Source organism: Lycorma delicatula, chromosome 13, assembly GCF_047948215.1.
Source record: "Lycorma delicatula isolate Av1 chromosome 13, ASM4794821v1, whole genome shotgun sequence".
Taxonomy (NCBI): Eukaryota; Metazoa; Arthropoda; class Insecta; order Hemiptera; family Fulgoridae; genus Lycorma; species Lycorma delicatula.
In genome coordinates this window covers 38,677,258-38,702,987 of record NC_134467.1, presented here as the reverse complement: position 1 = coordinate 38,702,987, position 25,730 = coordinate 38,677,258, and the positions used below count along the sequence as shown (strand labels likewise).

Here is a 25,730-nt window from a genome sequence, read left to right as displayed (position 1 = left end):
AAATTGCTTTTAATACATGAAACCCTTTGTGATGATGATTGGACCTTAAGGTCATCCTCTTCAAAAATCATTTCTTTTGAACTAAGCCTCATTTTGATATTCTTTTTCCAAGATGCAACTGAAATTTTTTGCCTTTTACATGAGTGATAAGGAGCATTGTCTAAGACCATAACCAAATTATCCTCCAGAGGAGGTAACACATCACTAAATCACTTCTCAAAAGGTGTGCAGTTCATCTCATTATGAAGTTTCCTGTTGATTTAGATTAAAACATCCAGTGACAAAAATTAGCAAACCTGTTGTCACTGTCGATATTCATAGTTATGGAATGTCTACCTTTATTCGATGGATCCTTATTACCAGTTGACAAGGCACACAGAAAGGCTTCTTTTCACGAACTCATAGCTCTATTTTTCCAAACGAAACTTTTTGTGTTGGCCTATGTTCTATGGACTTATTGCCTCATTTTCTTTATCTCAGTGAGGTAATGTCTTCGCCATGTAATGATATCATATCTGTCAATAAAAGCGCTTTCTCGGTCTCATTTTTCTGTATTTAAAATTTATATTTTTTAAAGATTTATAAAAAGTTGTTCTGTGGAAATCTGGTAGTTCATTATCATTTTTTACAACTTGTAATACTTTGCCTATTGTAGGCAGTTTGTTTGAAAATAAAATTTGTGTACCTTTTACAAATCACATTTTTATAGAAATCGTCAATTTGTTTTTCAATTGACCTGCATGATTTTGTTTTCTTAGGATGCTGTAATTCATTAGTAGATTAATACTTACTCTGTACACTGAAGCAACACAACTTCCACTTATTTTAGCAGATTTATTTATGGCATTTGAAATTAATGTTGTTGGATTAATCTGTAATTCACTTTTGTAAGCATTTAAAATGATGTATTTTTCCGATTAAATATTTCACGACTTAAGGACTTTTTTCAGGGTCCTTTTTTTAAGAGGGGATATCAATAATTGTATACTATTATGAGCTGAATGTGTATCAGACTTGGTGTCAAAATAGTGGTAAAACTCAAGTCATATACACATAAATTTAGCAATACACTAGTCAAATCTAGCAACACTCATGTTCCAGTAAACTTAAAAAATTGCATTATATTAATTTTAAATAACATTAGAGTAATTACATAAATAAATAACAAAAAAAAAAAACAAAAATTGAACACAAGAACAAAAGAACAAAAGATTGATCAAATGAAAAGATCAAGGGTTTTAATAAAACTAAGACATAATATTGTATAAACTTTGATTATATGATTACCATATGACTAATTATACAGTGACTAGTGTTGTATACAGATATGGCCATGTTGTGAATCGGTTGACTGATAAAGGGACATGACTTGTCAGAATCATGATGAACTTACTTAGGTTTGTTTATTCTTCACTGTATAACCTAACAGAATACATTGTAGTGAATATCTTTTCAAAATGCTTCTCGTTTTCAAAAACTGTTCACACCATCTACATATGCGTTTGTCACTCTGAAAATTTCTACAAGAAACTCACATGTAATTTCTTTGTACAACAGTTGATGGTTTGGTTTCTGCGAATTGGACACACACTGTGTTTTACCTTGTGAAAATGCCATGGTAGTGAAGCCCATGTTAATAATAATTTGGCTTGTGCAGCAGTTAATGCAGCTGCTATCTGATCGAAAATGTGAATTAAAACTTAATTGTTGTCGCTTCAAAGTTATGCATAAAACAATATTGAGTGCTGCAAAATAAAAACTGTATTCATTCTTGAAACCTCAAAGTTCTTTTTCTAACATGTCAGAATTGTAATTTGATTTGAATATTCCAGTACTGGACAGCAGAATTTGTGTATTCATCCATAATAAATTTCAAAATCTATAAAACTGTAACAATTTTGACAAATCAAAATTCACAAAAATAATTTATTTTAATATAATTATAGAATTAAATACCAATGGAAGGTTCAGAATCCCACAAAAATCGATTCTTGGAATTAATATGGTAAGTTTAACTTATCTATTTACTGTGTTTTGGTGATTAAAATTTCATTCAATATTAAATTTTATTAGCACAGTGGTCAATTTGTTAATGGATTATTTGAATTTTCAAAAAAAAAATTTATATACATATATATATATTTTGTCATTCACTTTAATGATCATCATTGGCCACTAAAAAATAGTAACAGTATAAAATATATAATAAATTTATACCCAGTATTCTAAGATATTCCACGTATTGCTGAAACCAGCAGTTGTAAGCAGTGCAGTTTACAAAAAAAAAAATCCCTTTGGCACACCGAAAGGCAGAGGTAGATTTCACCAGTGCTAAATAGAGAATAAAAAAGATTTTCACCTTAAAATTAAGAAAAACTTCAAATTACTCAATACAACAGTTTCATGTGAAAACAGTTTCACATGTTTAGCATACAACAAGCCCTATCTTACAATTCCAGCAATATTTTGGTCATCCCTTGCCATAAGGGTTGGTTATATAAAAAATTGTTTCAGACTAAAGTTTTAGGCAATGTTTAGAGGACTAATGACCACTTTAAACCGATTTCGATACTGTGCCTATTAAGGGAGGTATGATTTTTTCGTCTTCGAAACACCATTTTTCCATTCCTGGGCCAATGGTTGGTAATATCAAAAAACTTTACTTCGATAAGTTTTGGGCCCTTATCCAAAGAACAGTAGGAACTTTAAACGAATCAATATTTTATTTAATAAGAAAAATATTTTGTTTTTTTTTAAAAAAGCCTCCCCGATTTCTACCCCCAGGGCCAATTTTGCCCATTAACAAACTCAACCGAGATGTAGGGTCGTTGTATTTTATGTATCAATTTGAAAGTGATTGGTATATAATTACGACAGTTATTGTGTCCACAAAAAAGCGATATATATATAAACTTTTGAACTGATGATCATTTTGGGGTCTGTAGGATATGAAATGTGAAGATATGTCAAAATTTTCCATAAGTCAATTCATGGTACCCATTACAATAGGTAGCTTTCTTATGAAATCTACCTAAAAGGGTGTACAGTATGCTTGTTAAATTAAATTATCATTCTTATTGTACAGAAATTTATTAAAATTTGTCGTATGTGATTTATAACTAATTATTATTAATTTTATTTTTTATGATTAAAAGGTGTTACATCATGGGAGATGTTTACTTTTGGTGAAGATCCGTGGGTTGGACTGAATGGTACACAGATATTACGAAAAATTGATAGAGACGGTGAAAGGTTACATAGGCCAGATGCTTGCCCACCTGATATGTATAATTTAATGTTACAGGTATTTTGTTAATTACTTATTCCTGATTATTTGTTATGAAGTTAATTAAATTACTTGCTATTAATCTGTTTAACTTGACTAATCATATACATTATTGAGAATGATATCCTTTTATCAGATTTCCAAAAAAATATTTTTTATTTCAATCTTTTATTTTTTATTCTATTTTGTTTAAAGCATAATTTTTGTCTCAAAATTTGGGAAAATGGATTCCTAGTAAATAAAACAAAAACTTGGTTCTTTTTGAGGGATATGAAAGTACTAATTTAAAATTTTATAACACGTTTTTATAAAAACTGTTAAAATTTTATTTGATTTTATTTCTTAAGAAGTTTATATATGCACTCTTAATAAGTTGTCAGAATTAAAAAAATTTTAAGAAATCTATTCAAAATTATACTTAATTTAATTTGTTTTCCATGATATATTTTGTTAAAATATATCAATAATATATATATATTATGGTATATGTCAGCCATATAAATAATCAATGTCTCCTAAAGTGCAGAATGCAAAAAAAAGACAAAATGTAATCCTAAAAATTTTTAAAGCAGTTGATTTATTTTATTACAATTACTATTGTGAATTGATGAAAGGCTAATGCAGACAGTGAGAATAAACTATTTTTTAAATGGGGAACTAGCATTCTATTCATTTTGAACTGTATAGACCATCTGTATTTAAAGGATGAGTATAAAAGATAATAAAGTTTAGTATCATTTAACTTTCAGTTCAGGGAAAAATAAAATAATGTGTGTGAAATTATGGTCATTCTGCGAGCTGAGGAACGTGCTTGGGCATAGATATCTCTCTTTCATGTCTAGCTTTTTGGTGACATGACTTGCTGTAATTGATTAAGTGTAATTAATTAATACATTGTAATCAATTTTGTTATGGCTTACAGTTATTCAGAGTGAAACATAATTGAGTACTCAAGACTGCTGTACTGTTAATGTTATCTATTGTTTATTTAAATTAAGTTTTCAGTGGTATCGACTTCTGAGGCCGTTACTAATAAATGCCAATAAAATTGCATTTGTAAGGGAAGCATGCAAATTGCATCTCTTGTAACCACGATAAAACTGTAGTCCCTTATGTATTACATCCTTTATATATCCTAGAAAGACCTACCATCTTAACCTGGGTATATTTATATCATTATGATGTATTTATTAATTCTTTTTTCAGTGTTGGAATAAATCACCTGCCGATCGTCCAACGTTTTCTACAATTAGAGAAATTTTATTGAAATCCTCACCTCCGATAATGAAAGCAACACAACCATTTTCCGAACCAGATCGTTTAAACATACAAACTGGTGATAATATTGTCATTATTGATGGTCATCCTGAGTTTTATTGGTGGCGAGGTCAAAATACACGTACATTTGAAATCGGTTTATTTCCAAGGTAAAATATATATGTTTTAGACTGTATATATATATATATATATATATATATATATATATATATACAGTCTAAAACATATATATATATATATATATATATATATATATACATTTTTTTTTTTTATTATAATTTTCTGTAATTTGTAATTTTGTCTCTACTGTTGAGAAATTTTTATTTTGTTAGTTTTACAAAAGTTCGAATAGCATGAACTATATTAACAATATCAGCGACTGTCTTGATGACATGACATGCTCACCTGCTGCATTGATGGTTCTGGAATCTATTCTACAGCAACATCAGAACAGATTTTAAATCATTTCTCTTGAATTCTTTTCCAAGATAGGATCAGAACAAATATTTAAACTTTGACATACTCTGTAATGACCTTTTGTAGTTAATGTGACTTAAAAGTAATGTAAAATAATAGCAGTGTTGTCTTTGTGAATTAATTACTAGTACATGATAGAAAGTAAACTGTGGTAACAGTGTGTGGTGGTAAATATTAAAATTGCAGGGAAAAATTTATCGTTTGATTATCTATGATTTTAATTCTATTTTATCAATTATTTTCTTTTAATAATATTATAGGCGTATAGCAATATTCTGAAATATTAGAAGCCATTTGAAATTTTAAGTACTTATTCCCTGGTTCTACTGTCAATAGTGGAACTATAACTATATAAACATATCCATTACTATAACTAAAACAATAATTATAATTATATAACAAGTCACAGACATGCATTGCCAGTCAGTATAGTTGTAAAAAATAATGTATTGTGCGAGTAAGAATTCTGCCACACCAAAATGCATGTGAAAAGCTACTGGTTTGTATTACAGTAAGTACTAGTAACAAGTAGACCATGAACTACAATCGTTCAGTTCGTAATTTGATCATCCAATTTTAACTGACTTAAAGAAAAGAGGAGGTTCAAAATTCAACATGTATTTTTTTTTTATATACATGACATGCTATCAACTGCGTGGTTTAATAGACATGTTTATTTATTTTATTTAGAATTAGAAATGCTGTCTTTTAATTGAAAAGGTCCAGGATTTTGTTTACGAGACACCCAGAAAATGCAGTTTCCTTCTACCACTGCCACAGCATTACAGTCGCAGCTCTGAACATGCGCGCCATATTCTCTTATTCATTGGCTTTTGGTAGATGTCATTACAAGTATGCCAGTGTTTATTATTTACAGTGTTTATTATTTACATTAAACTTAGTTTAAATTGTTCATGCCAGTAGAGAATTCCACTGATCTTTAAATTGGAAAGTAATCAAATTTTTAAATGTAAGAAATGTCAGGTGATTACTAAAGTTTATAGTGAAAAAGCTAGCCATGATTGATGAAATGGTTAGAAAGTGGGTGTGGTAGTTTGATGAGGATAATATTATATATTGAGTTTCCTGAAATTTCATGAACAGTTTTGCATAAAAAAGTAAGACAACCTAGGCTATCATAAAAACTGCTCTTGTCATTGGGTGCCAAAGATATTGACGTGGAGATTCACAAAATCAAGCGAAAACTGTGCTCAACCTTTTCTTACCCGATTTGAAAATGAAGGCAATGATTTTTTGAGCCAAATAGTGACTGGTGATGAAACTCAGGTCTCATATCTTTGCAGAATCTAAACAGCTGTCTATAGAATGACAACACACAACAACTCTGAAAAAAAAAAACATGATCAAAACCACCATTTCAACGTGAAAGATTATGTGCACTTTCTTCTCAGATAAGAAAGAGGTTTGTTGATTGACTTCTTGCCAAGAAGCAAGATTATAAGTGCTTTGCTTTATTGTGGTACTCATAAAAAAAACTGTGCTGTATGAAAATGGGAAATTTATTGCTTAACGATAATGCTTGTCTGCATGTTGCCAGTGAAACTCAAATCTGATTGAACAATTTGGCTGGTAGCAATTGAACCACCCATCTTGTAGTCTGAGTTGATACAGAGTGACTGAAACGTCACCATCTCCATCTCAAACGTTACCTTGCTGGTCAGTGCTCTGACGATTTCAATGTGAAAAATGCTTTACAACAGTGATAATCTTCAGTTGTTATTCTTTCAAGAAGGAATGAAGAAATTGATTGCTGGATATGAAAAATGCCTTAATAATGGTGAAAATTACATAAAAAAGGAGTTTTAAGGTATACTGTTTCATGTAATAATAAAATTATTATGTTGAGAGGTATATGTTATTTTTTAATATCTATGTTACTTAATTTTGAGACGCCCTTTGTACTTTTCTCTTTTTTTCATTTACTATTGAAATCCTTATGTAAAATTTATTTTCTTAAGTTAAAATGTTTCGTACTATGAATATTTGTTTATATTTTTTATACAGAGTCGCTAAAATGCTTTTTTTTCCGTATAGATGTCACGTTGATCCAATGAGACGAAAAGCAGCTGGTGATATTAGTAGGCCATTAACAAATTCATTTATACATACTGGACATGGTGATCCTTATGGACCTACATGGGGTAGTCCTGCTGCAATAGATAAAGTATATTTAGAGAATCCTATGGATCCACCCGATGTAGTAATAAGAGCGAGTACTGATAATTCAAATCCGAATATTGCTATTCAGCAGTTAGCATTATCATCAAGCTCATTACCTCGGCAGCAGTCAACTCCTCCTCGTAATCGTAAATCTTCAAATACTTTATCATCATCATCATCACCACAATCCCGTTCGTTAACTTACGATAGAAAAAAGAGTAAGTATTCTTTAATATTTGTTTTAATAATTAAATAAACTATTTCGTAATAAGATTGTAAATTAATTATGTAGTTTATGCTTAATATTATTTGTGTTTATACATGATCATTATCGAAGTAAACAAAAAAATAAGTTAGCCATTATACCTGAAATAATTTTTTTTTTGTGTGATGCTTCTTCGCTCTTTTACAGTTTTAAATGTAATAAAAGAAAAATATGATTTGATTTAATATAATAATATCTGTATTTTATATTTTTATTCTTAAAATGCTATTTCTAAAGTTACTTACAGTATATTTTATAAATACATACATGTATTTCATCTTATATTATGAAAATAAATAATGACATTTCATTTAGAATAAAATCTCTATTTGTTATAACAGTTCTTAGAATTAATAATTGATAAAATTGACTAAATTGTATATACTTATATGTCATGTAATTTTGCTATATAAAGTGAAGTTAATTTTAAGAAAAATTGATTATGTCATTAAATTTGAACAATTATTTACAAATAATTATATGGGGTATTCAGGGAAATGGGAAATTTAAAAATTTATGTTGGTAGCCCTTATACAGTGTCAGCACTGAATAAATTATAAAACAAGCTCAGGCCATCTTCCCATTTAGTAGTTATCATGGATATTTGTACTTTTGTCATCAAAGTGTAATACGAATCCATCTAAATGTTAATAGTATGAGAAATAACACAACCATACAGTGTAGCTAGAATATAACATAATGGATGCAAATATTACAAGTGCATACAGTAAAAATGACTTATTTCATGAAGAGAATATTGTAATGTTTTTGTTTTTGTTGTTTTGCATTTTCCTGTTTATCTCAACATGCTACTTCACTTTAAAAAAGGAAACAGTTTTCAATGATTAGAACTAGGGGTATCAATCACCGTGATGGTTTGAAGCCCATGGTCATTTATTTGCAAGCTCTTTAAAGCTGTGAAGTATACGATGCCACACTATGCTACTAATGCAAACTCGATCGCATGGTTGTCCATAGAAGACCTAAACGGGAGAAAATAAAATAAATTTCTTTGGGAAAGAAATTTTAAAGGAATAGTTAAGCTTAAATAAAATAAAGCGCAGTCTTAAAAATATTACAGTGAATTTTGGTATATTTATATGCACTCACTGTTATAATAGCAACATAAATTAAAATGGTGTTAACATTATCAACATCAGTGGGCCAGTACAGACATAAAGAATAGGAAATACAGTTGCTTACATAATGAACTGTAATTAGTATATTTTATAACTAAGTCTTAAAAGTAAAGCACATGTAATGTATTTTTACATTGTTCTGTTATATAGAAAAGGGGGGATTATTTTTATTAATATTAATAAATAATAATATATAGTTGAAGGGGCGGTACAGATTTCCTCTTATATATCTAGAACAGGTGACTTATGACCAGAATATTAACTGCAGCAGCGTAAACACATAGTTGTCTATATGGCTAAAAGTGTCTAATGTTTTATAATATTTTCATATATATATATATAAAATAATAACTAAACCCTATTCCTTGGTTAGACAAATATAAAAAAAAAACTAAATAAGTTAGAAAATTATTCAAATTAATAGAAAACTTTCTAACGTAGGTCAACAACCAAACAAACAAAATAACAAAAACAAAAGCTGTAAACTTCAACGTTTTGTCTAAGATGTAGGACTTTATCAAGACAAACGACAAAAAAACACCAGCAAACACTAATAAACCCCCCCACCACCAAATCTGATAAAAACCAGAACCCCAAATTATGTTATCATTTCTATGGAAATGATAACATAATTTGGTGGTGGGGTTTTATTAGTGTTTTTGGTGTTATTTTTTGTCATTTGTGGTTTGTCTTGATAAAGTCATACATCTTAAACGAAAAGTCGAGACTTTCTGCTTTTGTTTTTGTTTGTTTGGTTGTTGACTTTTACATAATATATATATATATATATACACATATACATACACACACACACCAATGTTCTAATTTACTGCAATACTAATTGTTTCAGGTTCATTGACTTCAGCTGCTGCATCAAATATACTGCGTCACAGTACAAGCAAACAATTTTGTTATACGAAATTATGTAACGAAATAGTTGATAAACGTGTTATACGTCCAGCACCTGGTCGTCCACCCGATTGTAAAACAAAGCCAGTACCTAATCTTGTTAATAATAATCATAATAATAACAGTAATAATTCTAGTAGAAACAACGGTAATGCGGTCGATACAGGTGGCGGTGGTGAAGGAATTCTTAATGATGCTGTTCTAATCGATTTTACTTCTGAAGGTTTACCGCAGCCACAATTATCACAACAAAATAGTAGTATTAATAAATCACCGAATCTTGAACAGTCATCTATATTGGATCAACCTATAGATGCACTGGAAGAAGGTTTGCAATTGCTCTTTAATAATTAGTTATATGTTATAGTCAGAATACTGATTTTTTTAATCAGCTTTGTTTTAAGTTTAATTTTCAACATCAATATTTTTTAATCTTCCACTGCATTTATTTCATCTTTTTCATTAAAATATTCATGTGTAGGTTCTAATTTATCGAAAAATAAGAAAAAAATTGATAAAAACACTATTCATAAAAGATCTACTTGAAAAAATTTGATTGTAAAACAATCATCATACTCGGTAGATACTGAGAAAGTAATATAAAAATAAAGAAAATTAAAAAGGATTATTAAATAATTTATTTAATAATAATAAATATTAATTGACAAATTTATAATATTTGCAAAATATTTTTAAACGAGTATTTGTAATTCTTATTCAGTTAGATTATAGAATTCAAGTGGCTGATTCACAAGCAACTCTTGTAAATCCTGATGTACTTAAAAGAAACTACCTGTCGTTAATATTCAGTAACCAAGTACTATTATATTTTACAAAAATTATATATTTGAAATTAAAGAAGACATTTTATTCGAGTCTTTTAAGAGTTATGAAATTGTCAATTGCCCACAAACAGAGTAAAAGTTCTCTAATGTCTTAAACTTCTATTTTTTTTTTTGTCTTCAGTCATTAGACTGGTTTGATGCAGCTCTCCAAGATTCCCTATCTAGTGCTAGTCGTTTCATTTCAGTATACCCTCTACATCCTACATCCCTAACAATTTGTTTTACATACTCTAAACGTGGCCTGCCTACACAATTTTTCCCTTCTACCTGTCCTTCCAATATTAAAGCGACTATTCCAGGATGCCTTAGTATGTGGCCTCTAAGTCTGTCTCTTCTTTTAACTATATTTTTACAAATACTTGTTTCTTCATCTATTTGCCGCAATACTTCTTCATTTGTCACTTTATCCACCATTCTGATTTTTAACATTCTCCTATAGCACCACATTTCAAAAGCTTCTAATCTTTTCTTCTCAGATACTCCGATTGTCCAAGTTTTTTGACTTCCATATAAAGCGACACTCCAAACATACACTTTCAAAAATCTTTTCCTGACATTTAAATTAATTTTTGATGTAAACAAATTATATTTCTTACTGAAGGCTCGTTTAGCTTGTGCTATTCGGCATTTTATATCGCTCCTGCTTCGTCCATCTTTAGTAATTTTACTTCTCAAATAACAAAATTCTTCTACCTCCATAATCTTTTCACATTCAGTGGTCTATCTTTGTTATTTCTACTACATTTCATTGCTTTTGTTTTGTTCTTGTTTATTTTCATGCGATAGTTCTTGCGTAGGACTTCATCTATGCCGTTCATTGTTTCTTCTAAATCCTTTTTACTCTCGGCTAGAATTACTATATCATCAGCAAATCGTAGCATCTTTATCTTTTCACCTTGTACTGTTACTCCGAATCTAAATTGTTCTTTAACATCATTAACTGCTAGTTCCATGTAAAGATTAAAGAGTAACGGAGATAGGGAACATCCTTGTCGGACTCCCTTTCTTATTAGGGCTTCTTTCTTATGTTCTTCAATTGTTATTGTTGCTGTTTGGCTCCTGTACATGTTAGCAATTGTTCTTCTATCTCTGTATTTGAACCCTAATTTTTTTAAAATGCTGAACATTTTATTCCAGTCTACGTTATCGAAAGCCTTTTCTAGGTCTATAAACGCAAAGTATGTTGGTTTGTTTTTCTTTAATCTTCCTTCTACTATTAATCTGAGGCCTAAAATTGCTTCCCTTGTCCCTATACTTTTCCTGAAACCAAATTGGTCTTCTCCTAACACTTCTTCCACTCTCCTCTCAATTCTTCTGTATAAAATTCTAGTTAAGATTTTTGATGCATTACTGGTTAAACTAATTGTTCTATATTCTTCACATTTATCTGCCCCTGCTTTCTTTGGTATCATAACTATAACACTTTTTTTGAAGTCTGACGGAAATTCCCCTTTTTCATAAATATTACACACCAGTTTGTATAATCTATCAATCGCCTCCTCACCTGCACTGCGCAGTAATTCTACAGGTATTCCGTCTATTCCAGGAGCCTTTCTGCCATTTAAATCTTTTAATGCTCTCTTAAATTCACATCTCAGTATTGTTTCTCCCATTTCATCCTCCTCAACTTCCTCTATAACACCATTTTCTAATTCATTTCCTCCGTATAACTCTTCAATATATTCCACCCATCTATCGACTTTACCTTTCGTATTACATATTGGTGTACCATCTTTGTTTAACACATTATTAGATTTTAATTTATGTACCCCAAAATTTTCCTTAAGTTTCCTGTATGCTCCGTCTATTTTACCAATGTTCTTTTCTCTTTCCACTTCTGAACTTTTCTTTAATCCACTCTTCTTTCGCCAGTTTGCACTTCCTGTTTATAGCATTTCTTAATTGCCGATATTTCTTTTTACTTTCTTCATCATTAGCATTCTTATATTTTCTACGTTCATCCATCAGCTGCAATATATCGTCTGAAACGCAAGGTTTTCTACCGGTTCTCTTTATTCCGCCTAAGTTTGCTTCTGCTGATTTAAGAATTTCCTTTTTAACATTCTCCCATTCTTCTTCTACATTTTCTACCTTATCTTTTTTACTCAGACCTCTTGCGATGTCCTCCTCAAAAATCTTCTTTACCTCCTCTTCCTCAAGCTTCTCTAAATTCCACCGATTCATCTGACAACTTTTCTTCAGGTTTTTAAACCCCAATCTACATTTCATTATCACCAAATTATGGTCGCTATCAATGTCTGCTCCAGGGTAAGTTTTGCAGTCAACGAGTTGATTTCTAAATCTTTGCTTAACCATGATATAATCTATCTGATACCTTGCAGTATCACCTGGCTTTTTCCAAGTGTATATTCTTCTATTATGATTTTTAAATTGGGTGTTGGCAATTACTAAATTATACTTCGTGCAAAACTCTATAAGTCGGTCCCCTCGCCCGTATTCACCCTTCCTTGCCTTTTCCAATGCTTGCATTCCAATCTCCAACTATTATTAAATTTTCATCTCCTTTTACGTGTTTAATTGCTTCATCAAACGCTTCGTATACACACTCTACCTCATCATCATCATGGGCGCTTGTAGGCATATAGACGTTAACAATCGTTGTCGGTTTAGGTTTTGATTTTATCCTTATTACAATGATTCTATCGCTATGCGTTTTGAAATACTCCACTCTCCTCCCTATCTTCTTGTTCATCGCGAAACCTACTCCTGCCTGCCCATTATTTGACGCTGAGTTAATTACTCTAAAATCACCTGACCAAAAGTCGCCTTCCTCTTCCCACCGAACCTCACTAATTCCTACTATATCCACATTTGTCCTACCCGTTTCCCTTTTTAAATTTTCTAGCCTACCAACCTTTTTTAAGCTTCTAACATTCCACGCTCTGACTCGTAGAATGTTATTTTTTAATTTTCTGGTGACCCCTTCCTTAGTAGTCCCCACCCGGAGATCCGAACGGGGGACTATTTTACCTCCGGAATATTTTACCAAGGAAGGCGCCTCCATTATTGCTATGTGAAAATGCAGAGAGCCACATTTTCTTGGAAAAAAAGCAGCTGTAGTTTTCCATTGCTTTCAGCTGCGCAGTACTGAGAGGACTGAGTGATGTTGATACGGCCGTTTAAGTCATTGTGACTCACGCCCCTAACCACTACTGAAAGAGCTGCTGCCCTCTTTCAGGAATCATTCCTTAGTCTGGCTCTCAACAGATACCTCTCCGATATGGTTGCACCTTCGGTCCAGCTACTCTGTATCCCTGAGCACTCAAGCCCCCTCACCAACGGCAAGGTCTCATGATTCATAGAGGAGGAAACTTCTATGATAATAAATATAAATTCGATTCAGTTTACGTCATGTGATTGTGAGAAATCCGTAATACTGTTATTATTAATAGATAAAATGGAAGGCTCAATTTTTGTTTTCTATTATATTATCCAATTCCCAATAATTTGGTTCAGTATTATCCATTACATGTTTTATATAGTTTTTCCATTCCTGCTGGCCTGTTTTATCTATGACTTTTAAGCATAAATTGTTAACATCAGATATTTTAAAAGCAGTATTTTCTGATGCTATGTAACTTTTGATATTTGTCACCAAATTAACTCAGTTGGGTTGAGAGTACACAATGATTGGGAGGAAATCGAAGCACAGTTTTGCCTCTAGATCTTGACCTATTGTGATCTAGACCTTGTGATGCTTCCAGTTTCCATACCCCTTCCGTTCCTAGCCCTGATGGGCTTTAACGGAAGTCGTCTTTCACCCTCTAACTTTTTACATCTCATAGTAATAAATCAGGCCTTGTTGGGATTCCACCGATGTAAATGCCTTGGTAGACATTTGCATCAGTGATTTTTAAACTTTGCTTTTGCCTTTGCTGTAGGTCTCATCTGGACATCTTGAATGAATGTCCTATATTGTTTCCCTTTGAACTAGCTAACCAAGTTCGTGAAAGGATGAACCCTGCGCTTAGTTCTACATTTTACAGAGCCAATTTCGTAAATGTCTCATAATAATCGAGTCAATAGAATAATAACATACCACCAAAAAATCTTATTTGCAACAACAAAATTTAGACCTAGTTCACTTAATGAACTCAACTTTCAATTCATACCTCTGATTTAGTTACATTTCAGTCTGGTCTATCAGGGAGAGGCAGACAGACCTCCTACTCCCACTCGGCTCCATTGCAGATTCCCGCATGACTTTTACTTTCGCTACTATCATCGTCAAGATGCCAGTACATCTCACGGCTGCATGGTTAACTTATACATAATATGATTACTTTTAATATATGAAATCAATTCAATAATTGGACCCTAATTCACTCTCTTCAAAAATCATTCCTTTTGAACTAAGCCATATTTTGATATCATTCTTTTTCCAAGATATTGCTGGCTGAAATATTTTCCTTTTTACATAAATGATAAAGGGTGTTGTCTAAGACAAAAGCCAAATTATCTTCCAAAGGAGGTAATACATTACTAAACCGTTTCTCAATAAATAAAATTTGTGTACTTTTTTATGAATCGTGTTTTTATGGAAATTGTAAACTTTTTCTTCAGTTCACCTGCAGGGTTTTGTGTTTTTAGAAAACTGTATTCATTAGTAAATTCATATTCACGAATCTCATTGTACACTGAAGCAGCTCAACTTACAGTTATATTAGCAGTTTATTAACAACATCCAAAATCAGTCCTGTTGGATTACGCTGTAATTCGCTTTTGTAAGCATTTAAAACGATGTGTTTTTCCACACAACTTAAGGCTGTTTTTTGTGGTATTTGTTTTGTTGAAGAGGATATCAGTAATCTTGAACTATTATCAACTGATCGGTATCTGACATGGGTTTCAAAATAATGATATAACTCAAGTTGTACAGACAAATCTAGGAATACAGTACACTCAAATTCCAATAAACTTAAAAAAAAAAATACATTATATTAACTTTGAATAACAGAGTAAATAAATAAGCAACAGAAACACGAGAACAAAAGTGTGATAATTTGAAAAGATAAATGGTTTTAATAGAACTGAGAAGACGTTACATTATATAAATGTTTGATTACATTTACTACCATATGACAATTAAATTATACGGAATGAAAAAGAATATCTAAATTCTACGAGGAAAAACATATTCAATTAAATAATAAAACATTTAACAAAACTTTATTTATGGATTATTATAGTTAAAAGAAAATTTTACATTACTCTTAGGTTTTTTAATTAAAAATTAAATACAAAGCCTCTTAAAAAAAGTAACCCTCTCTCTTTCTGTTTAGCCTCTGGAACCACCGTAAGGTATTATTTCAGAGAATGATATGTGTGAATGTATATGAAGTGTAGTCTTGTACAGATTGAATAAGTAACCAAACTTATTTTATTAATGTTCATAGTTACTTTAAATATTAATATAATAAACAACTATTGGTATTTATCATACTCCAGATATTTTCCTCCAGTATTGATATACTTAACTCACCGTGTTGGTATAATGGATGAACTTGTCATCTCATATCAGCTGATTTTGAAGTTGAGAGTTCTAAGGTTCAAATCTTATTAAAGGCAGTTACTTTTATATGGATTTGAATACCAGATCATGGATACTGCTGTTCTTTGCTGATTGGGTTTCCATTAACCACACATCTCAGGAGTGGTCGACCTAAGACTGTACAAAATTACATTTCATTTACATTCATACACATCACCCTCATTCATCCTCTGAAGTAATACCTTACGGTGATTTCCAGAGGCTAAACAGAAAAAGAGCAGTATTGATATACTTAATCCTTATTCTTGATATAGTGTTATATCTTCAGGTACTCATAAAATGCTTCATTTGGAATTCCTTAACTGTAATTGATAAATTTCTTTTTATCGTCCAGTTGTTTTATCAAATCTTTATTGATTCAACACCTTTAAATCTTTGACCTTCTTTAAAAGAAATAAAAAACATTGTGGAGATCATGTTAGAAGAACAGGAGGCTTGGTTAGTTTAGGTTGTAGAAGAGTAGTCATCCTGTATTTTGTTAATATCTCAAGGATTAAAATTTTTGAATTCAATTTGCACAGTTGAAGTAACTAGTCAAAACTTGTATTTTGATATTTCGGTTTCTTGCTAGCATTTTCTTGTAGTTTTTTTTTTTTAAACTTAAAGGTAGTACATAGATTATTCTTTAAGTAAAAATTTACAATTAGTGATAATTTAATTGGAAAAAAAGAGACTGTTAATATGACTTCGACATCAATTTTTTTCTTTTTGTTGATATTTACCAATTACTGCCTAATCGGATATGCCCAGCCTAAATGAGAACAGCATGGAACTTTATAACAAAGAAACTATAAGCAAAATGTGATTTATTACAAACTGCTTAACACAGTGGTATCTGTCACAAGTAACTAAAATGCTCTGTTGGTGTACAGTTTAAAAAGTTTTTTTTTTTTTTTGGAGACCTCATATTCAGTTCTGAAACAAAAAGTCGGTCAGTTGCTATTTTACGCCCAAAATTTAATAAAATATAATGATTACTTTAATTATTGCGATTTTATATAACAGTAATATAAAAACCTTTGTGGCAGAGTGTTCCCAGCTCCGTTATTCATACATAAAGTTCTATATTTGATTCCCGGTTAGGCTTGGGATATTTCATATGCTAACACATTTATTTATCATAATTGGGCATTGCTTTGAGATTAAATAAATAATTATTAAAGAAAAACAGTAACCATACAAGCAGTAAAATGTGCCTTTACAACACAGCAAGTTTGAGTAAGTATATAAGGTTATACATCGTATTGTGGCTATATAGATGGAGTCGCTGATTTTTTTGGTTTTATAGATGTTCTTCTTCACATAACTGAATATGTATATATATATTCAAATTGTATGAACTACCAAATGCAAAAGTACTTCACAGATTTTCATACGTTTTTAATAAAAAGATTTTTTTCACAATTTTTACTGCATTTTTTGTTTTTATAGTTTAATTACTCGGAAGCTTTTTTTTCTTTTAATTCTGACAATTATGGATCACGTTCACTTAGTTTTGACTTCTTTTTCTTTTCTCAAAAGTTCTTTTGTTCAGTTGTGGCCTTTCTTCTGTCCATCTATTCAAGTTTATACCCTTCTTTTTCTTTGGAAACTTAGATTCTTGAATCACTTTTCTAATTTATACAGATTCTTAGAAATGTTTTTAAATCTGTTTCTATTTTTTTAAACCTTCATGACTCTGTTTATGTAGAAATGAAATATTTGTTGTTTTTTTTATCTTAGGTTGTTCATTCTGCATAAATGTCTATAAAAACTGTAATCTTCTTTTCTGGATTAAGTCCCTTATTTTTTCTGTATGTTTGTAAATTTCTTTTTCACTTTTCAGTTTGTAAATTCCCATCTTCATATTTTGGTTCATAAATTTTTCTTAATATTCTGGTTTCTACTTTTACTTTTGTTTTTGTAGTTGTACTGCAAACATTCTACTCCGTACGTAAGTTGAATAAATCCAGGTACATATTATCAAACCCACTGGGTTGGTCTAGTGGTGAACGCATCTTCCCAAATCAGCTGATTTGGAAGTCAAGAGTGCCAGCGTTCAAGTCCTAGTAAAGCCAGCTATTTTTACACGGATTTGAATACTAGATCGTGGATACCGGTGTTCTTTGGTGGTTGGGTTTCAATTAACCACACATCTCAGGTATGGTCGAACTGAGAATGTACAAGACTACATTTCATTCACACTCATACATATTATCCTCATTCATCCTCTGAAGTATTATCTAAACGGTAGTTACCGGAGGCTAAACAGGAAAAAGAAAACGTACATATTATCGAACTCACTGGGTTGGTCTAGTGGTGAACTCTGGTGGTAGGACCACAGTTTTATAGTGCCTCTATTTAGAGTTATATGACAAGGATTTTTTATTGTAAATGTTTTTCATGAGATGATAGACAGATGCTATTTTTTCCACTCAATTCTTCATCCCATTTTTTTCAATTATATTTTGTTGTGATTTCTCCCAAATATTTAAATCTTTGAACCCTACTTATTTATTTGCTGTTGGAAATTTTAAGGACTTGAGTTCTGTTCTCTTTGTCATTGAAAAACCAGTTAGTTATTTCACAAGAAATTTGAAGACCAGTTTCGCTTGCACATTCGCTTAGTTTTTGAATTTTGATTTTAGGCTCACCCATTTTCTCTTGTGAAAATTGCAATATCGTCTTAATTCCTTGAATTCAGTCATGAAATATCATATATGTAAGCAAACATTACTTTCTGAATCAATTGTAAGTGCTCCACTTGTTATTTAGTGATGGTAGAGAAAACACATCGAGGTAATATTTTGTACCACTTTACTTTTTTAAATTTAACACTGTTTCGAGGAATTATTAGATAACACATTGAATATAATATTAGTGTTACTGATTTTCATGAGTTGCTTGCCGAGAACTTCGTAATTGCATATAAATTATAAAGAATTAATTTTTATTTTATAATAAGGATAGTTAATCATGGTATTTAAGAAAGAGGGATTTTATTTTATGTTTTAATTCTATTTTTCTGTTGTTTATTACAGAAAGTACTGATGAACAGTATTGGGTGGGTGGAAGTGAATCCTTTTCGGATGATTTAACTACAGGGATAACTACAAATTATCAGCAAAACACAGCTTTACATACTTACGCTAACTATCCTGATGAGACAAACGAAACGATATCACATTACCCAATAAATTCATCATCTTCGACATATACACGCCAACGAGCAGACTCACCAGATCCATTTGATACATCTAGAGCGTTCGATATACCCCCAGCGAATAGATATTACTCACATGTAGCATTAGAACAAGCAATAAAACCAGTATCGGTTGATAATACAAAAAATTTTAATGGTTCAGATAGTTTATCGCCGACAGCTCCTACGACATCAATAATGACAGCCAACGAATTTATTGAATCATCACCGGTTAAAAAATTAGATCCAAAATTGATTGCAGTATTAGAAAAAAATTTAGGTGTAAAAGAGGCAAATGCTAATACAAGTGATGTTAATAAAACAATTTCTTTTAATAAAAAATCAGTTTTAAATGATAATTATATACCACCGTTACGTCCACCCCCCAGTTCATCATTATCGCAAAATCATCGTCAATATAAACCATTAAATATTGCCACTGTTTCAGCAGCCTCGGGTTCATCATCGTCATCTTCTGTGTACGCACAATTACCAACATCGTGGCAATCAAAAATACATAATTCGTGGTCGTCGCCACCACCAATAAATCCAACGAAAAGTGTTAATTTACGTAGCGATAATTATGTTATGAGTAATTTTACGTCTGAGCAGTATTCAAATTGTGATATTAGTAGTAATTGTATAAATACGTCCAAGTCGTCTTGTTCTAGTAATGGTCTTAATCATTCTAAAACAGCTAGATCATATAGTTTATGTTTACCGTCCTCGTCTTCTAGTAGTTTAAATTGTTCCGGTAATACTAGGTATAGTAATAATATTGATAATGCAACAACAAATGTTTATTCGAATGCGATGATGGCAACGAATAGTGATTTAAATCAGACTGACATACAAGCGTTTAGTAAGATGTGGATCGGTAATGGAAGTGCTAATTTGTCATCGTCAGCATCAGTAATGCCGACGAATGTATGTGATAGTAATAATAGTGGTACAAAATTAACGACACAAAACGGTTATGTCCATCAGTATGATCCTGTTGAACCATCCTGGTCTCGCTATCAATACGGTGTAATATCTACGCCTTCTGTATCATCAACATCTTTATCGTCAAGTTTATATAATACAGTCACTGGTAGTTCTGTTGGATCGAAGAAACAAACTAGTGGTTTGGTAAGTCTTGTTCTATATAAATATATATATGCTTTTTATTTTTATTTATAAAAAATACATATTAATTTTAATTGTTGAATCTACAGTGTACGCTTACTGCAAGTTACTTTGAAATCGTAGGCAATGTAAGTGAGCTGATATATTTACAATCAGTTCATGCTTTATAATGTGTTTTTTTTATGTTTGTTAAACTTTTCTCTTTTTGTATCCACTGAGAGGAAACCAAGCATTATTGAAAAATAAAACACATATCCAAAATTATGTGTGTTATTGCAAGCAAAGTTTTTAAAGCCCCTTATCAGTCTTTTTATGATTTTCTTTAATGCAGTACTTGAAACTTGGATGTGATATAGTTAGTTATAAGTGTACAATTTTTAAATTATCTCAACTGCTTTAGGAGCTGAATCAAATGAAATATTCACGTGTCTTACTTAACTTCCTGAAATATTTATGTAGATATTTTTTCTGAATTTTTTTCATTACTTTTAATATTAAAATTGGTCTTCTGATTTATTTTTGGTCATACAGAAGTCATATTGTAAAAGTTTTTGATTAAGTTTCTTAATCATTTTTTTTGTTTGTTGGTGTTTACTTTGTGACTAAGTCACAGAGCCAGACAAGATCTAGCATAATAATTCTGGCCGCATATTAAATTTCATTCATTCAAGCCCAATATTCATTGTATATTAATAAATTTATATATAGAATAATAGTGTGTTTTTAGATTGGTCACTTGCAAAAAAATTATTGAAAAAATAAAAATCATTTAGCATGTTGGTAATTTAAAAACATAGAACAAATTTTGCTTGCATGATCGGCAAACTGGTATTATGATATGATTGGCAGACTGGTAAGGCTTAACGCACCAGGTACTAAGTCAACCACGCAATTGAATTTGAGAGTCAGCCAGGCCGAGTTACTTTATTACACTTTAAATTTTATTCATTTATTTTAATTCTACTGCTCACCTGCGACATCTCAACATAGCAGATGACTACAACAGCATTTTTTTTTTTGGTGAGGGTGTGATTTTGCAGATATTGTTATTTTTTAATTGTTAACAAATATGTCTAAGAAAAATATGACTATAATTAGACGAATTCTTGCTCTACAGTCTCACCCCCTCGACCTTTTAAGTTGAAAATTTAATGGCATCAATGCCCCATACATAGAAGTAATCTGACCTAGTTTGGTCAAAATCGATCCAGTAGTTCTGGAAATATAAAGTGATTTAGAGGACAAAACTGAACACACATACACATACATATGAACATTAACATCTGAAAAAATTTCATTCATTTTTTTGGGTACCTTAGGTGTCAAAACGTAAAGATCCAGTGAAAACCGCATATGCCCAAATTGAACAGATTACAGTACTTTCCCTTCTATTTTTTTTGTTTTTGCTTATTAAATTTTATTACCAACAGCTGATTATTGATTGAAATAACTAAGCTAAGCAAGCTCCATCTGTTTACATTGCATTTATATATGTATATATGTGGGAAATTTACACCTTGTAATACATTTTATAATATTAAAGTGTGGAAAAATATTTTAATGAAGATAGAACTTCAGCATTAATTGTGTTAGTGTTAGGAAAGGCCTATACAAAAATACAGTCTGTGTAAAAAAAAAAGAAAAATACAAGTATATATAGATTTCAATACAAATCTATATATGAGGGTTATTTTTTTTTCAAGGTCCAATTGGTCGTGAAATAAAAACCCACACAAAAATTGGATGAACCTTTGCGCATATGTGTTGCGCAGCGTCTCTAGTATGGCCTTCAATCAGGTCGCGTCACTTCGTTTAGTTTTGAACATGCAGCTAGCACGTAATCATGTCTACAACAATAGAATCTCCCATCAAGTGTGAAGTGCCTGCGGTAATTCGATTTCTTCAGGTTGAGAGGTGTAATGCAGCTGAAATTCATCGACGAATAAGTAATGAAGAAACAAAAGAACAATCCAAACAGTGGATGGATTCTCATTCTCCCAGTAAACCAAAGAAGTTCAAGCGAACTTTCTCCAACAGAAAGTGTATGGCTACTGTGTTCTGGGACCAGAATGGAGTTCTCTTGGTGGAATTCATGGAACGTGGCATGACCATCACTGCAGCCTCATACTACATGACTCTTCAATGTCTACGAAGCGCAGTTCAGAATAAGTGGTGAGGAATGTTGTAATCAGGCATTGTCTTTCTCCGTGACAATGCTTGGCCGCACACTGCTGCTGTAACAAAGAAGCTCCTGCAGCGTTTTCGTTGGGAAGTGTTTGATCACCCACCATACAGCCCGGACTTGGGTCTATCCGATTTTCACCTCTTTGCTCGCATGAAACGCTGGCTAGGAGGACAACATTTTGGCACAGACATCGAGCTGCAGATCAGCGTAGAAACATGGCTGAAAACATAGGCGGTTCCGTTCTATGATGAGGGTATTGGAAAGTTGGTACCACGCTACTACAAATGTCTAAATTGGAGTGGCGACTATGTAGAGAAACAGCATAACTATGTAAGTACTTGTTACATAAAAAGATTTTTTATTTTCATTGTGGTTTTAATTTCGTGAGCGATCAGACCTTGAAAAAAATAACCCTCGTATCATTAATGTTCAAAACAATATATTGTATTGAAAAATAGCAAATGAGGCTACATTAATTGGATGTCATAGCATTAATCATAAAGCATTAAATATTTAATTGTGTGGATAAATGATTTAACTAAAATCTATTTACTTCGAGAGAGAGAGACTGTGTGTTTAGATTCTATACCTAATATTAATTTCTTTAATTAATTTTTTTTTGTTAACAAAAATTTAGGTTGGCGACATTGAAAGTAGAATAGCTCACGTAATGAGTGAAATTGATGCACCTGAAGATGAAAGTTTGGCTGCCTTACAAGATAATAATTGGGATGTTCAGTTAGCTGTTAGACAAATTAAATTAGAAAGACTTCTCAGGTAGTTGATTTTACATTTTGTATTGATTACGTGCTTGATTTTTTAAATAAAATTTTCAGTTATTTGTTGGGTTGATGTTTCTTGTTTAATTTAAAAATATTACGTAATATGCTTATTAAACAATATGCTTTATGTAGTAGACCCCTACATGCTTTATGTAGTCTTAGTAGATAGTCTAAAAAGTTGCGAAACAATTTGAAAGTCTATTTCTCAGTAGCAGGAATATGAAGGTAAATTGTTATATTTTTATAGTACAGAATTTTTTCCTAAAAAAATAATAAAATCAGAGTATCTGTTCAGTGTTTGTACATGTTTACTTAGGACACAAGAACCAGTGGCTGATCTGAATGATATGTTTTAATCAATATTTTTGTTCAACTTAGATTCTGACTTAAGGAATGATGTTTTTCAGATAATTCTATTATTGGGTGACAAAAAAACATAAAGCAAAGAGCATTTTTTTTAATAATCTTTTATGTGTCAATAATTTGAGTTCCTGATTAAATAAATGAATATTCTTTAAAAGATTGCAGGTTATGGTTCGCAATTTATAAAATTTACTAAAATTTATTTATTATTATTTTTAACTTATCAAAATCAGATAAAATGTTCTTGAAATATAAGCAATGTAATTTAAAATTTGTTGTATTACTAATCAGAGTTTAAAATGTTCAGTTGATGGATAGGGTGGGGTCAGATTGCTGGACCAATGGCATCTTCTTGCTACCTACAATGTCCTGTCACAGTGCACTATCTCTGTTATACTATTAGCATGGCCAAAACTAATTTAGATAAATGTAGAACTACTATTTATCTATTTGTGTATGTTTTCTAAAATTTGATAAGTAATAGACTATGACTTTTGTTAGGAAGATAAGTACTATCAGGCGTCCGGACATTGTTGACTAAACTTAAAGGACTGATTCATGACATCAAAATAAAAAAAGAAGTTGTATGAACAAATTTCTTTTTCTGATTTACTTTCCCTCTGCTCCCAATTTGTGGTTTTTTCCAATAAAAATTGTTTACTACAGATTGAGGTGTTTTAACTTCATTAAAACACCTCATGTAATTTATTTACATGTACCTAACAATATCTACCAAAGTACGTGTTTTAAAATTTTTACCTTGAAAATTCTAAAGTGTTGGATATTAAAATTATTTAATCATTAACAGCTTTGTAAATATTTGTTTTTTCATATTATATTTTACAAAGTTATTTTTTTCAAGGTCTGATTGGTCACAAAATTAAAACCACAATGAAAATAAAAAATCTTTTTATGTAACAAGTACTTACATAGTTATGCTGTTTATCTACATAGTCGCCACTCCAATTTAGACATTTGTCATAGCATGGTACCAAATTTCCAATACCCTCGTCATAGAATGGAGCCGCCTGTGTTTTCAGCCATGTTTCTACGCTGGTCTACAGCTCGATGTCTGTGCCAAAATGTTGTCCTCCTAGCCAGCATTTCATGTGAGCAAAGAGGTGAAAATCAGATGGAGCCAAGTCCGGGCTGTGTAGTGGGTGATCAAACACTTCCCAATGAAAACACTGCAGGAGCTTCTTTGTTACAGCTGCAGTGTGCAGCCAATGACAACATTCCTCTCCGCTTATTCTGAATTGCCCTTCATAGACATTGAAGAGTCATTCAGTGATGGTCGTGCCACGTTCTATGAATTCTACCAAGAGAACTCCATTCCACTCCCAGAACACAGTAGCCACACACTTTCTGTTGGAGAAGGTTCACTTGAACTTCTTTGGTTTACTGGGAGAAAGAGAATGTATCTACTGTTTGGATTGTTCTTTTGTTTCTTCAGTTTCGAAATGGACTGGTCTCGAAAAGTCCCCTATGACACTTTTGTTTAAAAAATCTTCTCCTTCATTGTGGTAGCGCTGGAGAAACGTTAGGGAGGCATCCATTCTCATTGTTTTGTGATGGTCGGACAGCATCTTGGGAACCCATCTCGCACACAGTTTACGGTACTGAAGTCTTTTACTCACAACGGTGTAGAGAGCTGACCTTGAAATTTCAGGAAACGATTCACTCAATACAGAAATTGTGAACTGACGATTTTCTCGAATTGCCTCATCCACTCGCTCAATGAGATCATTGGTTGACAGTTGCTTCCTTCCCTGACCGCGTGCATCATGAACATCTGTAAGTCCTGCTTTAAAGTTCCTGCACCATTGTCGAACTTTGCTGTCACTCATTGAAGTTTCACCGTACACATTACTTATTCATCGATGAATTTCAGCTGCATTACACCCCTCCGCCTGAAGAAATCGAATTACCGCACGCATTTTTCACTTGGCGGGAGATGCTATTGTTGTAGACAGGTTTTCGTGCTAGCTGCGTGTTCAGAACTAAACGGAGTGACGCGGTGTGATGTTTTTATTTCACGACCGATCGGACCTTGAAAAAAATCCTCGGATTAAATAAAATTTTCAAGCCTTTTATTATGAACAAACAGAATTTCATTTTTTCATTAACTAATTAAATTAA

At 31.6% G+C, this 25,730-nt stretch overlaps 1 protein-coding gene across 2 annotated transcripts in view; it reads left to right on the top strand.

The window, feature by feature from the left end:
• Ack (activated Cdc42 kinase) overlaps nt 1–25,730 on the top strand; it is a 139,144-nt gene that overhangs the window by 109,524 nt on the left and 3,890 nt on the right. Inside the window, exons 8-13 of one of the 2 annotated variants that reach the window (XM_075381074.1) lie at nt 3,156–3,304; nt 4,493–4,713; nt 7,097–7,440; nt 9,477–9,863; nt 18,973–20,264; nt 23,084–23,223. In XM_075381074.1, the coding sequence (XP_075237189.1) occupies nt 3,156–3,304; nt 4,493–4,713; nt 7,097–7,440; nt 9,477–9,863; nt 18,973–20,264; nt 23,084–23,223 (2,533 nt within the window). The remainder of the gene's footprint in view (nt 1–3,155; nt 3,305–4,492; nt 4,714–7,096; nt 7,441–9,476; nt 9,864–18,972; nt 20,265–23,083; nt 23,224–25,730) is intronic. The other variant, XM_075381075.1, reaches the window with a different exon arrangement.